Source organism: Eumetopias jubatus, unplaced genomic scaffold, assembly GCF_037043125.1.
Source record: "Eumetopias jubatus isolate StellerSeaLion01/CBP00866 unplaced genomic scaffold, mEumJub1_p1.0 scaffold_8, whole genome shotgun sequence".
Classification (NCBI taxonomy): Eukaryota; Metazoa; Chordata; class Mammalia; order Carnivora; family Otariidae; genus Eumetopias; species Eumetopias jubatus.
The window spans coordinates 133173781-133186910 of record NW_028274814.1 but is presented as its reverse complement, the minus strand read 5'-3'; the positions used below and the strand labels follow the sequence as shown (position 1 = coordinate 133186910).

General features: G+C 53.2%; 1 protein-coding gene and 4 non-coding genes across 5 annotated transcripts; all 5 read left to right on the top strand.

Annotated features, from left to right (window-relative positions):
- The first annotated feature begins 4997 nt into the window (after nucleotides 1-4997).
- RPL3 (ribosomal protein L3) lies at nucleotides 4998-12622 on the top strand. Its single transcript, XM_028115377.1, has 10 exons — nucleotides 4998-5069; nucleotides 6052-6244; nucleotides 7178-7346; nucleotides 8052-8187; nucleotides 9730-9916; nucleotides 10445-10605; nucleotides 11121-11222; nucleotides 11676-11771; nucleotides 12167-12286; nucleotides 12522-12622. The coding sequence occupies exons 1-10, from the start codon at nucleotides 5067-5069 to the stop codon at nucleotides 12564-12566; spliced, it is 1212 nt and encodes a 403-aa protein (XP_027971178.1). The 5' UTR covers nucleotides 4998-5066; the 3' UTR covers nucleotides 12567-12622.
- Nucleotides 5558-5621, top strand: LOC114218563 (small nucleolar RNA SNORD43). The gene has a single exon (XR_003611216.1). It is a non-coding gene; the product is annotated as a small nucleolar RNA SNORD43 (small nucleolar RNA).
- On the top strand, nucleotides 7997-8051 carry LOC114218566 (small nucleolar RNA U82P). The gene has a single exon (XR_003611219.1). It is a non-coding gene; the product is annotated as a small nucleolar RNA U82P (small nucleolar RNA).
- LOC114218565 (small nucleolar RNA U83B) lies at nucleotides 9964-10054 on the top strand. The gene has a single exon (XR_003611218.1). It is a non-coding gene; the product is annotated as a small nucleolar RNA U83B (small nucleolar RNA).
- Nucleotides 11486-11579, top strand: LOC114218564 (small nucleolar RNA U83B). The gene has a single exon (XR_003611217.1). It is a non-coding gene; the product is annotated as a small nucleolar RNA U83B (small nucleolar RNA).
- Nucleotides 12623-13130: the final 508 nt, after the last annotated feature.

Genomic DNA, 13130 nt, shown 5'->3' with positions numbered 1-13130 from the left:
CTTATAAAGACACTTGTCATTGGGTTTAGAGCCCATCCTAATTCTGGATGATCTAATCTGAAGACCCTTGGTTCAAAGAATCCTTTGCAGAGGACTTTTTCCCAAATAAGGCATCATTGACAGGTTCTGGGTGGACATATTTTTAGGGAACACCTTCAATCCACTACAGGATCCATATGCATTTATTTTCTCACATTGTGAACCAATTTCTCCAACCCCATCTGCTAACAAGGCCATGCTCTCACACTGGTTTGGGATGTCCCTTTTTTCCTGTATTAGGTTTCCATTCCCCAGCCTCTGTCTGGGGTTCTACAGACGTTCATCTGCCTGTGTTTCCTGTCACTACCACATTATTTTTACTGCTGTGCTTTTGTAATATGTAGGTCTTAACATTTGGTAGAGTAAGTTCCCATCTTGGCTCTGTTCTTTCAAAAATGCCTTAAATTTTCAAAGACCTTGATTTTCTCTATACGTCTTAGAATCAGGTTCCCTTGGGATTTTGGTTGGAATCCTAATGACTTTATAGATTAGTTTGGAGACAATTGACATTTTTAAGACATTAGGCCAGTTGATCCATGAATTGACTATGTCCCTCCATTTATTTGGGTCTTCTTTTTATGTCTTTTAATAGAATATGAACGTGGTCGGGGCGCCTGGGTGGCTCAGTTGGTTAAGCGACTGCCTTCGGCTCAGGTCATGATCCTGGAGTCCCGGGATCGAGTCCCGCATCAGGCTCCTTGCTCAGCGGGGAGTCTGCTTCTCCCTCTGACCCTACCCCCTCTTGTACTTTCTCTCTCATTCTCTCTCTCAAATAAATAAAAATAAAATCTTAAGAAAAAAAAAAAAGAATATGAACGTGGTCTCTAAGGAGGTCTTACACACTCTCTGAGGGTAATTATAGAAGGAAGAGCACCCTACAATTTACAGATGGCACCATTGTATATACCCCCTCTCCCGGGAGTCCTATTATCTATATTTTACAAAAAAGGAAACCGAAGCTAAGAAAGATGAAGGAACCTCTCCCTAGGGACACATAGTGGTGACAGAGCTGAGACCCGGTCCCCCAGCCTAGCCCTGGGTATGCATGTGGCTTACCACTGACCCTTGCCCCCTGCGCAGCAAAGGCCTAGGTGGACAGACCTGGGACCATTCAATCTCTCATGGACAAAGCAAAGCTGGGGACATACCAAAGGCTGGCTCCCACTTGATCATTTATTTTAAGACCTGCACGAACAGAGATGCGGCATAGATAAAGAGAGAAGAATGATGAGAACACAGGTGGCCTTGACGTGCTGGGCAAGGGCCTGCTTGGATGAACCCCTGAAGGCCATCTTGCCTGTCCTGCTGCTCTGGAACCTGGTGCTAATGGGCACCTGGGTGGTCCCAAAGCTGCAGCCTCCTCCCTGCTCGCTTGCATCCTTGGCCCCAACCACGAGGCACAGGCTGATGCAGGCTGGTATGACCCTGCTCAGGGTGGCTGAGTTAGGTCCAGGGAAGCGCCAGCTAAAAGGGATGGTGGTGGCTGGAAGGATGGTGGTGACTGCATCCAGATCTTTGGAGTCTGCCCAGCACAGCTTGGCCCACTGCAGAGGTTGTAGGCCACTGTCCTGCATGGCCTGGGCTGCCCGTCGCATGGCCGCCCACAGCCTATCTAGGCAGCGGAGTAGCGGGGACACAGCCACCTGCTGCAGGACAGCTCGCAGCAGCAGCTCCACGGCCTTGCTGTTCTCGTGGTGGAAACTGGCCAGGCTGTAGTAGGCCCACTGGGCCATGGAGAGCAGGACTAGGCTTGCCTCCCACTTCAAGTGCCGCAGCTGCTGCAGGATGCAGTGGTGGGCTCCATGCATCATGGTGGTGAGCTGCTGAAGGCCCGAGCCCCACGCGATGGTCAGTGGCTGCCACAAGGCCCGCTGGATGGGCAGCAGCGCCTCTATGCACAGCTTCCTGGCCAGGATGAGGGTGAGCCCCCTGCTTACCTGCAGGCTGTTGCACCACAGGATACAGAGTCCCAGTATGTAGACTGAGCGGCAGTGGGAGGCCATATTTGTTATGGCCGCCTGCAGCCCCAACAGAGGGGCAGAGAATTTTACCAGGCCTGGGCCACACAGGAGCAGCAGTAGGAGCTGCCTTGCACCCCTGGCCAGTCGGTTCCCGTTCTGTGGGGCATTGTCCTGGCAGCTGGTGGTGGAGGAACAGGGATGGGAGGCTTTCATGACCCAGAGGCTCCGTGCCCAGGATCCTGCCCTGGGGGCATTGGGCTGGGCTCCTGCCACAAGATCGCATTAACTGAGCCTCTGGCCCAAACACTCTGTCCTTTGGGCCAGGTGGTTTTGCAACAATCAATGACAGCACAAAAGATCAAGATGTGAGCTCATGTCAAAGAGGGGCCATTATTGCTTCAAAGGGACAAGGGAGGCAGCCTTTGGAAAATAAAACTGTGGTGTTCTAGTTTGGGTCCCTGTGTTCATGCCCTCATCTGACAAATGTGACCCACAGCAGACAAATGTGTTAGGCCCTGCACTGGGTGCTGAGCACATGGGAACAGGACATGGTCTCTGCCTACAGGAAGCTTCCAGTCTAATGAGAGAGATGAACACTGAAACATCCTCATGTCATACCCATTCAGCTCCTCATCAGGTCCTCCTAACCTTCCACACCTTGGGTTTTACTTGGCTATAGAGAACGTCTGCTCTTTAGGTATTTGAACAAAGCCTGGGACCCTTTTCTGCTCCTTACTAGAAGTTCTATTTTATTTTTTAATTTTTTTAAAGATTTTATTTATTTTAGAGAGAGAACGTGCGTGCGCAAGCTGGGATAAGAGGCGGAGAGATAGGAAGAGAGAATCTTAAGCCGACTCCTGCTGAGTGTACCGCCTGTCGTGGGGCTCGATCCCAGGACCCCGATATCATGATCCGAGCCCAAGGCAGATGCTTAACCGACTGAATCACCCAGGTGGCCCTGCTCTCTTTTCTCTGAGGGAGAAAACAGGGAGTTTCTTTTAGGGAGAATATTTTGTCTAGCACCTTTAGTGACATTGTCAAACCTTTTAAAACTCTCCTCACGGTTTTAAATAGTCTTATTTGGTGTGTGATGGTGGCCGTCTTGTTCTTCTCTGTACTCCCGCAGCCTCGTGCAGTACCCAGCACACAGCAATTTCTTACTGAGTGAATACTTGGGACCCCAGAGATCTTTCCAGTGAGGGGGTTACTGAACACCAAGTCTGATATGAAAACCCAAGGTGGAGTCAGCTCTGTCCTTCACTGATAGTGTGACTTTTGTCAAAGTATTTCCTCTTGGACTGAGACTTTGTTTTCTCTGCAAGAGGGGACAAGAGGGGACAGACAACAGTCATAATCCCTTGTTTGCAATTCTGAAATTAAAAACTTAAGTCATTTGATAGCAAAAACCAAACTGATCTGAACTTTTTAGGCAGCACAGTCAGGCTTGAACTGATGTGAAGACATTTATTTTTATCCCACTCTATGAGAATATGCTTTTTTTTTTAACAGAATTAATGTGTTTCATTAAAGAGTTTGGGGAGGATTACATAAGTGTGTGCACCATATTGCATGATTTATTTATTTATTTATTTATTTATTTTTAAGATTTTGTTTGTCAGAGAGAGAGAGACAGCACAAGCAGGGGGAGTGGCAGGCAGAGGGAGAGGGAGAAGCAGGCTCCCCACCGAGCAAGGAGCCCGATGTGGGACTCAATCCCAGGACCCTGGGATCATGACCTGAGCCGAAGGCAGATGCCCAGCTGACTGAGCCACCCAGGTGCCCCTGCATGATTTTTTTAAAACACGAAAAATGCTGAGTTTGGAAACACATCAGGCCCCAAAGATTTCCAATAAGGGATTGAGGACCCATCAGCACTGCCTCTCAAGGGATGGTGTGAAGATTAAAAGAATGTTTTGTTTTGTTTTGTTTTGTTTTGAACAATGGTTGGAGCAATGGTCAGGCCCAGAATCAAATAACAGGACTGGGTGGGATGGAGGTGCAAGGTGATATATGGGAGAGAGCGTGCTGCTCTCACCCAGAAAAAGGGGTGGAGTAGCCAGTTACCACAGAGCCTTGGGTGGCAGCCAAAGCAGTTAATGCCTAATCCCAAGGAAACAGTACCCAGCGCACAGCAGGCCTTCAGCAAGAATTTCTGAGTGAATGACTTGGGATCCCAGAGGTCTTTCCAGGGAGGGGAAGATGACATCTGATTCTTAAAAAAGATTTGGAGGCAAGCCTGGAGGCAGGGAGAGCACTTAGGAGCCCCCTGGGTCACGGAGGTGGGGGTGTGGGGGTGCAAGCAGAGATTAGCGAGGGGCTCCGAGGCCGGGCAGCTGGACCCGTCACCGCAGGTCCCGAGGTCGTTTTGCCGCCTCATTGACTCTCAGAAGCAGGGCCGCAGCAGCTGGACACCAGGAGTAGTGGCCGAGATGAGGCTGGAGCGACCGATGTCCGAAAACAACGCATTGAAGGTGTCGTGGAAGCGGCTCTGGGATGGGAGCCAGGAAACCAGGCTTCCAGTCTTTTCGCTCCAACTTTGAGCAGGTGGCAGCCGGTCAACTCTGTCCCAACCCAGCGCGCCCGCCAAATGGCAACACCGCGGATGTACTGTGTGGGACGGAAATGGGATACCACGTGCGAAGGCGCTTTGGAACTGAAACCCACAGCTGGGTTATTCAATCCTGGAGGTGACTGCATTTCATATGAAAAAAAGACGCAGCTACTTAGCTTCAGCGGAACGGCGTCTTTCAGCAAATTTGGCAGCGACCTAGAGCCCTACGGTCGCCGCAGTCCCAGTTCTCTGCCAGCGTTTCCGCGGCTCTTCACGAAGTTTGAACGCGGTCGCTCGCCGTAGTCTCTAATCCCCGCCCCCGAGGCTGACGTCCAGCTCCGAACGAACGCTAGGCGGGGACGAGCGTGCGTGGAAATGGCGGCCCTTACCCGCCCCACGACCCGGCGCCCACCGCGGGCGCGCGCTCGCACGCCGGAAGGGGCGGGCCCAGGCGGGGCTTTATAAATCGTTCGTTGCGCGCGGTCCGACCTCTACCGGTAGCATTTGGCGGCGGGATGGTACGTGTCAGTATGGCGTTTTCCTCTTTGTCGGCGCGGCGGTGCGGCTCAATCCGTGGCGCATCGCCGCCATCTCAACTCGGCGGGCGCGGGGGCCCTGCTCCGGGAGCACGGGAGACTTAGATCCACAGTGAGGCCTGTTTTCTGAAAACCGCGGAGGCCTGTGGTCGGCCTGGGGCCCGCCGGGCAGCGGCTGGCGAAGGCCGGTGGGGCGGGCTCCGGTTTGGAGGCCCCGAGCCCGGAAATTTTCAAGCCACCGATCATTTCTCGAGCTCACCGGTTGAGTGTGGATCGAGATTGGAGTCCGTGAGCACATTGGTCAGGAGGACCTTGAGTGGGGGCGCTAGGCCCTGTTCGTGCTGACCGGGGGAGGTGCGGAAATCAGCGTAGCACGTGGGAGGGGAACCTGGGCTGGGGTTGCTGAGGCCTCGGGCTGAACTGGGCGGGACGTTGGTACCCCGTGTAAGGCCTCTGGAGTTCCCGGGAACCACAGATGATGAACTCTCTGACGGGCGGACAGAGACTCTGTGCTGATTGTCATGTTCTGATTTGGCTCCGTCGAGTTCTAGTGGCCTTCGGGTGTCCCTCTAGCGGGGGGAGGGGGAGCCTGTGGTGCCGTCTGCCACCTAGCTCCTGGTCCCAGCAGCCGTTTTGTGCTGACTTGATCATAAAGCCACCTGTGGAGTGATTTTAAGGACATCACCTGGTGTGCTTTTGTCTTTATAGAGAAGAAAGGGGAGGGTACGTTTTCTTAGGTTAAAAAATGAGATTTTGTGGCAAAGATTCAAGTCATTTAGGCCGTGTGACCTTTTCTCAAAGTGAACCCAGCCCAGCCTGTAAGCGTGTTTGTTAGCTGGGCCGCCGGTCTCTGGTGTGGACTACGCGTTGGGGCGGGTCCTTCCACCACTGAGGCAAAGCCGGGCATCAGAAGTGAGCTGCTTGTGACAGGTTTGAGTGCTAATGGTGATCCTTTCTCGCCCAGTCTCACAGGAAATTCTCCGCTCCCAGGCATGGGTCCCTGGGCTTCTTGCCTCGGAAACGCAGCAGCCGGCACCGTGGGAAGGTCAAGAGCTTCCCCAAGGATGACTCTTCCAAGCCTGTCCACCTCACAGCCTTCCTGGGCTACAAGGCTGGCATGACTCACATCGTTCGGGAGGTGGACAGGCCAGGATCCAGTGAGTACCAGCAGGACCCTTCACCCTGCTTGGGGGGGGGAGTGGTGGTTAGGAGTGGAGGATGGGGATGGACTGGACTGTAGTCAAAGGAGGACAGACCTTTTGACAGGATGGAAATCTCCATTAGGATTGATTCCCACTAAAGGCTACAGGTGGCTGGCATTATTGCTTTAGGTGGGGGATGTATTGAAGTCAGAGCAGCGTGTGAGTAAATTCAAGAGCCACAGCGTAGAGGAGTATGCTAGTTGGTACCTGTGCACCTTAATCCAGAGCTTGAATGCTGCCCGTGTCCCTGGGTTATGAAGTGCAAAGGAGAAAAATCACTAAGTAAAACAGCACTGGTGGGGCGCCTGGGTGGCTCAGATGGTTGGGCGTCTGCCTTCGGCTCAGGTCATGATCCCAGGGTCCTGGGATCGAGCCCCACATCTGGCTCCCTGCTCGGTGGGGAGCCTGCTTCTCCCTGTCTCTCTCCGGTATTCCCTCCACTTAAGCTTTCTGGCTCTCTCTGTCAAGTAAATAAATGAATAAAACCTTTAAAATAAAAAACACTGGTTAGTGAACCACATGGTAACATACTAATGTTGGTATTAAACATCTACGCTGAGCTCAGAGCTATTACCACAACCCATCATACTAAGTACTCTTGTATTATCTAGGTAATAAGGAATTTGCTTTTAGAGATTTGTGATGAGAACTGAAGCTGGACTGTTTGTCTTAGAGTCCTGAAATTTTTTTGAGTTAGAATTTATAACGTATCTGGTAAGGACAGGCCTGGGAGTCCAGATTGGTGATAAGGCCCTATTTCCACAAAGTTGCTTGTTACCCGAAGCACGTTGCCCTCTTGACCTAAATGGGCATTTCACACAAGACACCGTGAATCCCTTGTGGGCGATTCTAGCCATCCCACTCAAGTCTGACTACTATTTTCGGCAGAGGTGAACAAGAAGGAAGTTGTGGAGGCTGTGACCATTGTGGAGACACCGCCCATGGTGGTAGTGGGCATCGTGGGCTACGTGGAAACCCCTCGAGGCCTCCGTACCTTTAAGACCATCTTTGCCGAGCACATCAGTGATGAATGCAAAAGGCGCTTCTATAAGAACTGGTAAGGGGATGGAGCACTTGGGTGGCTCAGTTAAGCGACTGCCTTCGGCTCCAGTCGTGATCCCAGAGTCCTGGGATCCTCAGCAGGAAGCCTGCTTCTCCCTCTCCCTCCCTCTGCTCATGTCCCTTCTCCTCAATCTCTGTCAAATAAATAAAATCTTCTGGTAAGGGGTGAGGAGGCTCTGGACCTAGGATTAGAGAAGGGAATGCCTTGTGTGGGCTTCTCTGTAGCAGGGGGAGAACTGCTCTGGTGTCTGGCTTAGTTGCTTCCCGAACAGAACAGTTCTGAGGACAGATCTTGAGCAGCACCTCTGGACCGTCACGTTCACCCTAGTGGGTGTTGGCTGAGGACTCCGTATTTAGTGTTCTCTTAGTTCCGGGAAGTATTGAGAGTCCGGTTAAAAACAGCACTGTAACTCACCCAGTCCTGCCTGGGAATGTGGTTGGGTTGATGGCTAAGCAGGAGCAAGAATTAGTGTGTACTTGAATGCTGTGACTTGAATTAATTCTGTGGACCTCCGCTCAGCTCCGCTCGGGTCTGCCCGATGAGCTCCATCCAGGCTCCGCTTGCCGGTGGAAAAGGCTCCTTAGAAGCCGGCAATGAGCCCCGTCCCCATGTGGTGCCAGTGTGCCTTCCGCTCACCCCTTGGAGGGGTGATGAAGGCCCGCACCCGGCCCCCTCCCCAACTCTGCTCTGCTCCTGAAGGCATAAGTCTAAGAAGAAGGCCTTCACCAAATACTGCAAGAAGTGGCAGGATGATGATGGCAAAAAGCAGCTGGAGAAGGACTTCAACAGCATGAAGAAGTACTGCCAGGTGATCCGGGTCATCGCCCACACCCAGGTGAGCACTCGACAAGGGGCACAAAAGGAGGGCGACTGTCCCACTGCTTCACAGTAACTACCTTGTGCTTACCTAGTTACCTGCTGAGTTGATCCTCAACTCAAGCTGACTTTGTGCCAAGTCTCGAGGATTTTAGAGGGGTGGTAAGACCGGTTCCGGTTCTTTAGGCTTGTCTGGATGGATGGGCATCCAGCAAGTAGGCTGGGGCGCCTGCGCGGTCGTTGATTTCTGGGGCCAGGCTAAGACTACTGTTGGTCTGAGAAAGCAGCCAGGGCTGCCTCCAGGCTGGTGGGTTGGTTTCTCTGTTGCCAGCAGAGGGCGCTGTGTCTCTGTGGGCCTTGTATTAGGGAAACCGTGCCCCATTTTATTTTATTTTTTTATTTAATTTTTTTTTAAGATTTTATTTATTTGAGAGAGAGAGAGCACATGAGAGGAGGGAGGGTTAGAGGGAGAAGCAGACTCCCTGCTGAGCAGGGAGCCCGATGCAGGACTTGATCCTGGAACTCCAGGATCATGACCTGAGCCGAAGGCAGTCGCCCAACCAACTGAGCCACCCAGGCGCTCCAACTGTGCCCCATTTTAGAAAAAGTGGTGGAGGAACTGGTGACTCCTTCGTGTTTTAAAATGCCTACCTGAAAACAGTAGTCAGTAGTAGGATGTTGGCCATTTGCGCTCAAATCTGACTTGATGCAAACGGAATGAGCCTTTTCCTGACTTGGTTAGAATGGCTACCTCATACGCTGTTGACCTGAGCCGCCATCCTGGGTTTACGTCCAGTTCTTAAGTACTTCTTTTCCCTATGGTTAGCAACGATCATATGTACTTATATTTGTAGTATGCGTGTTACTGAAGAAAGTTCTGTAGAACAGCGCTGGGCTGCTCTTAATGAAAAGGTTTAGGCTTGACTTTCTTTTTTCCCCCTAATATTTGCAGCTTGTGCCCTTGACTGAGGTGCTGTTTCCACTCTCCCACGTTGTAAACGTCTTATTGACTGAGTAGACCAAGATAGATAGCGTAAACCAGGGCAGTACCCCAAAGGGACCGGCCAAAAGCCTGCTGATGGGGAACATGGGGCTAGTTGGTCCTAGGATTTTGTCTCTGGTCTCCTTGTGTTGGCATGGCCCTTGTATGTCTGTTACGGATCAGCTCATCATGGTGAACTTGGGCATCAGAATTGAAGAGGGGAATTAGGGATGCCTGGGTGGCTCAGTTGTTAAGCGTCTGCCTTTGGCTCAGGTCATGATCCCGGGGTCCTGGGATCGAGACCACATTGGGCCCTCCGCTTGGTGGGAAGCCTGCTTCTCCCTCTCCTACTCCCCTGCTTGTGTTCCCCCTTAGGCTGTCTCTGCCAAATAAATAAAAATCTTAAAATGAAAAGGGGAATTGTACCCAGTGGGGAGTTAGAACACAGGAAGGAGTCTTTTTTGCTGGTAGGGAGACTTGAGGTTCAAGGTTGCCAGACGGTTCTGCCCACCCTGAGTTCCCTTGCCGTGGAAGGAGAGCTCGAAGCTTGGGATCTAAGCTGTATCGATTCCCTCCTAGATGCGTCTGCTTCCTCTACGCCAGAAGAAGGCCCACCTCATGGAGATCCAGGTGAATGGAGGCACAGTGGCTGAGAAGCTGGACTGGGCCCGCGAGAGGCTGGAACAGCAGGTGCCTGTGAACCAAGTGTTTGGGCAAGACGAGATGATCGATGTCATTGGTGTTACCAAGGGCAAAGGCTACAAGGGTGAGCTTTGCGGTGGGCCAAGTTGTGATAAAACTTAGGTTTCAGGTCCAGATCTTTGAGGCTGTGGAATGTGCGCCTGGCAAATGGCCTGAGTAAGATTCCAGAAACTTGCCTCACTGCCTGCCTTCCAAGAACAGCTGTGCGGTCAGGCGTGAGGGAAGTGTGGAGGACTGGGGGAGATCCCTCACCATCCATCTGCACCCTTAGCATTCACAGCCCACCGCAGAAGACAGAGGGGACTGGGAAGTTGGCGGGGGGGCCTCTGCCGGTGAGGAACTTGGATGCTGTGAAGTGCATGTGGTCCCCTTCTAGTTCAGGGCTGATTCTCCAAGGCTTTTTGTTACAGGCTGAGAACAGGTTTATGTCTAGGCTTGTGGTCAACCTGAGGAAATAGGGGGGAGAGGACATTAAACCCGTGTGTCGAATGTTCTGTGTGTGCGCCACAAGTGGGTGAACTGGCCTTTGGTAGGAAAGGGGCCAGTGGCACGAGTGCCAGATGCCCCGGTGATAAGCTCGCGTCTCTTCCAGGGGTCACCAGCCGCTGGCACACTAAGAAGCTACCCCGCAAGACCCACCGGGGCCTGCGCAAGGTTGCCTGTATTGGGGCATGGCACCCTGCCCGAGTGGCGTTCTCTGTGGCTCGGGCTGGGCAGAAAGGCTACCATCACCGCACTGAGATCAACAAGAAGGTGAGGTGCCAAGGGGGCTCTTGCGGAGACTGATGCTGGGAAGGGAAAGACGAGTCCCGGGTTGGGAGTGTGGTTTCCGGTTCCTGTTAGCGCTGTTGCGGTGGGGGAGCTTCTGGAATGCATGTGGACTGGAGGTGCTCATCTTGTCTGACGGGCACGGTTTGGGTTCTTGGGTGGGATTTGTAAGGTGTCATCAAAGGTGGTTCTGGTACGGCTGACTTGGAGTGACCCAGGATGAGAGCCTTGTCTGTCCCTTCCTTTGCCTGTGTGCATTGTTTCAGCCAAGTGGCAGTATCTTCAGGCCCAGCCGGTTTTTCTTTCTGCCACCAGGCTGGGATCCCCCGTACAGGGACTGGTAGCTGCTTTCCATCCAGAGTCCTTTGTTGGTTAACCCACTGCTGAGCTGAGGGTTACCTGCCCCTGTTGGCTGGCTGTCCTGCAGCCAGCCTTCTGTCTAGGGACACGTGAGCCTGTTTCCCTCTCAGTGTTAAAGTGTTCATTCTTTTACTTCTTAGATCTATAAGATTGGCCAGGGCTACCTCATCAAGGATGGCAAACTGATCAAGAACAATGCTTCCACGGATTACGATCTGTCTGACAAGAGCATCAATCCTCTGGTGAGTAATGAGAGTTGTCGTCTCAAAGCCTCTAGGGTCTTGGCTCTGGCAGGGATTTCCCCTCATGCCGTGTGCATTTGCACCCGGCCTTGCCCGTGGGGTGGGACCCTAGTGCTCCTGGGTTCTGGCTGATGCATGGAGGTCATGTTTCCAGAGCTTGTTAACTGTCCCCTGCGCAGGACCGCACCCAGCTGTCTGTTCCTTGTAAATGCCGGGTCTTCCACTGGTGGGGCTGGCTGGTGAGAAGTGGGGTCTCAGACCCAGCTGTTCAGTGATGAGGCTCTGGAATGAGCGCTGGGCACAGCGCCCGAGTCAGACTGCGGAAACATTCCTTGCTGCCTTCCTTCTGAGAACAGCCTGGCCGTTGTCGGGCGGCAGACCACCTGAAGCTGAAGGGGTCGTTCATGTGTATTGTCTGTGCTTGATCTGACCTGATGCCTTGGTTTCTTCCAGGGTGGCTTTGTCCACTATGGTGAAGTGACCAATGACTTTGTCATGCTGAAAGGCTGTGTGGTGGGAACCAAGAAGCGAGTGCTTACTCTCCGCAAGGTGAGGCCAGGGCCCTTCTCCGCAGTCGGGGCGGGTAGGCAGGAGCTCGGCCCTCCAACAGGGGGGTAGTGATGGGTAACAGCGGAACATAGTGCCCGCACTTTGTGGAGGGGAGTTCAAAGGAAAAGGGGGGGCTTGCCACTCCAGCAGCAGCTTTGAAGTCCTGGGAGGAGGAAATTCCCAGTCGGGCTTGGCCCAGCTGTTTGCTGTGCTTGCGTTGTTTGCTCAGTCTGGCGGCAGGGTGAGATCCTTGGGTAAACCAGCTAGCCAGGAGGTGTTGCGGGAGGGGCTGAGTGAGGTTGTCGATCCTCTGCCCTCTGCTGAGGGGGCCTGGGAACCAAGAGGCAGAGGACGGCCCAGCTCTTGGAAACTAACCTTCCGCTCTTGGCCCATAGTCCTTGCTGGTGCAGACCAAGCGGCGGGCCCTGGAGAAGATTGACCTGAAGTTCATTGACACCACCTCCAAGTTTGGCCACGGCCGATTCCAGACAGTGGAGGAGAAGAAAGCATTCATGGTGAGCACCCCGACCTGGGGTTGGGATAGTTCCCAGTTGATGTCCCCTGTCAGCCTGCCACCTGCCCATCCGGTGCTGGTGCAGAAGGACACAGCTGGGCTGGCTCCTGGGGGTCCTGAGCTTGTGTCTGCACTGGGAACCCACGCAGAGTCCCTGGTCCCCTTGGAGTGTGGGGTATTCTTCGTGCCCAGCTGCTTTCCTCCCTCTGACCTTGCCCCCTGTCCTCGCTCCACAGGGACCACTTAAGAAAGACCGAATTGCAAAGGAAGAAGGAGCTTAATAGCGGGAGCAGATTGTGCAGCTGGTGGGATCTCAATAAACATTATTTTCCAGTGATTTCTGTCCCTGGTTTTGCTTGTGTGTTGTGGCTGCTGCCGCCGAGGCCACAGGGGCCTCACTGTTCTCAGAGATGTTGCCCTTGGCCTCTGGGCTTTGCCAGAGGGTCTCCTTTTCTCCCTACCGCTTGTCTGGCTCAGGCCTGGAGCAGATGGGGTGTAAGGGGGGTGCTCAAAGCTGCGCCCCAGTCTGCCCCTGGATTGTAGAAGCCGGGCCGGAGCAGCAGGCTTTGTGCAGGTGCGCGTGTGCTCAGGTGAGAGCGGGCTCTGCTGTAGAGCTCGTGTGTTTGCACAGCGTGGGTGGCAGCCCAGTGGGAAGGAGGCTGAGGATTTCGTGTTCCCTGTGGTCTTTAGATTTGCGGATGGGCATGGCAGGACCAACCCTGTTCTGTTGAGAGAGTAAATAATGTAGTCACTAATCCACATAGGATTGGGTTCCAGTGATGGCTTGTTTGCCATGTGACACTGGGGGAGGGTGGGCTTGCTGGGCAGAGGCACGTGGGCCTGCT

Coding starts and splice junctions, on each gene's coding strand:
- RPL3 (XM_028115377.1), top strand. Junction 11,772..12,166: donor GAGTGCTTACTCTCCGCAAG/GTGAGGCCAGGG, acceptor CTTGGCCCATAG/TCCTTGCTGGTGCAGACCAA. Junction 12,287..12,521: donor AGGAGAAGAAAGCATTCATG/GTGAGCACCCCG, acceptor CTCGCTCCACAG/GGACCACTTAAGAAAGACCG.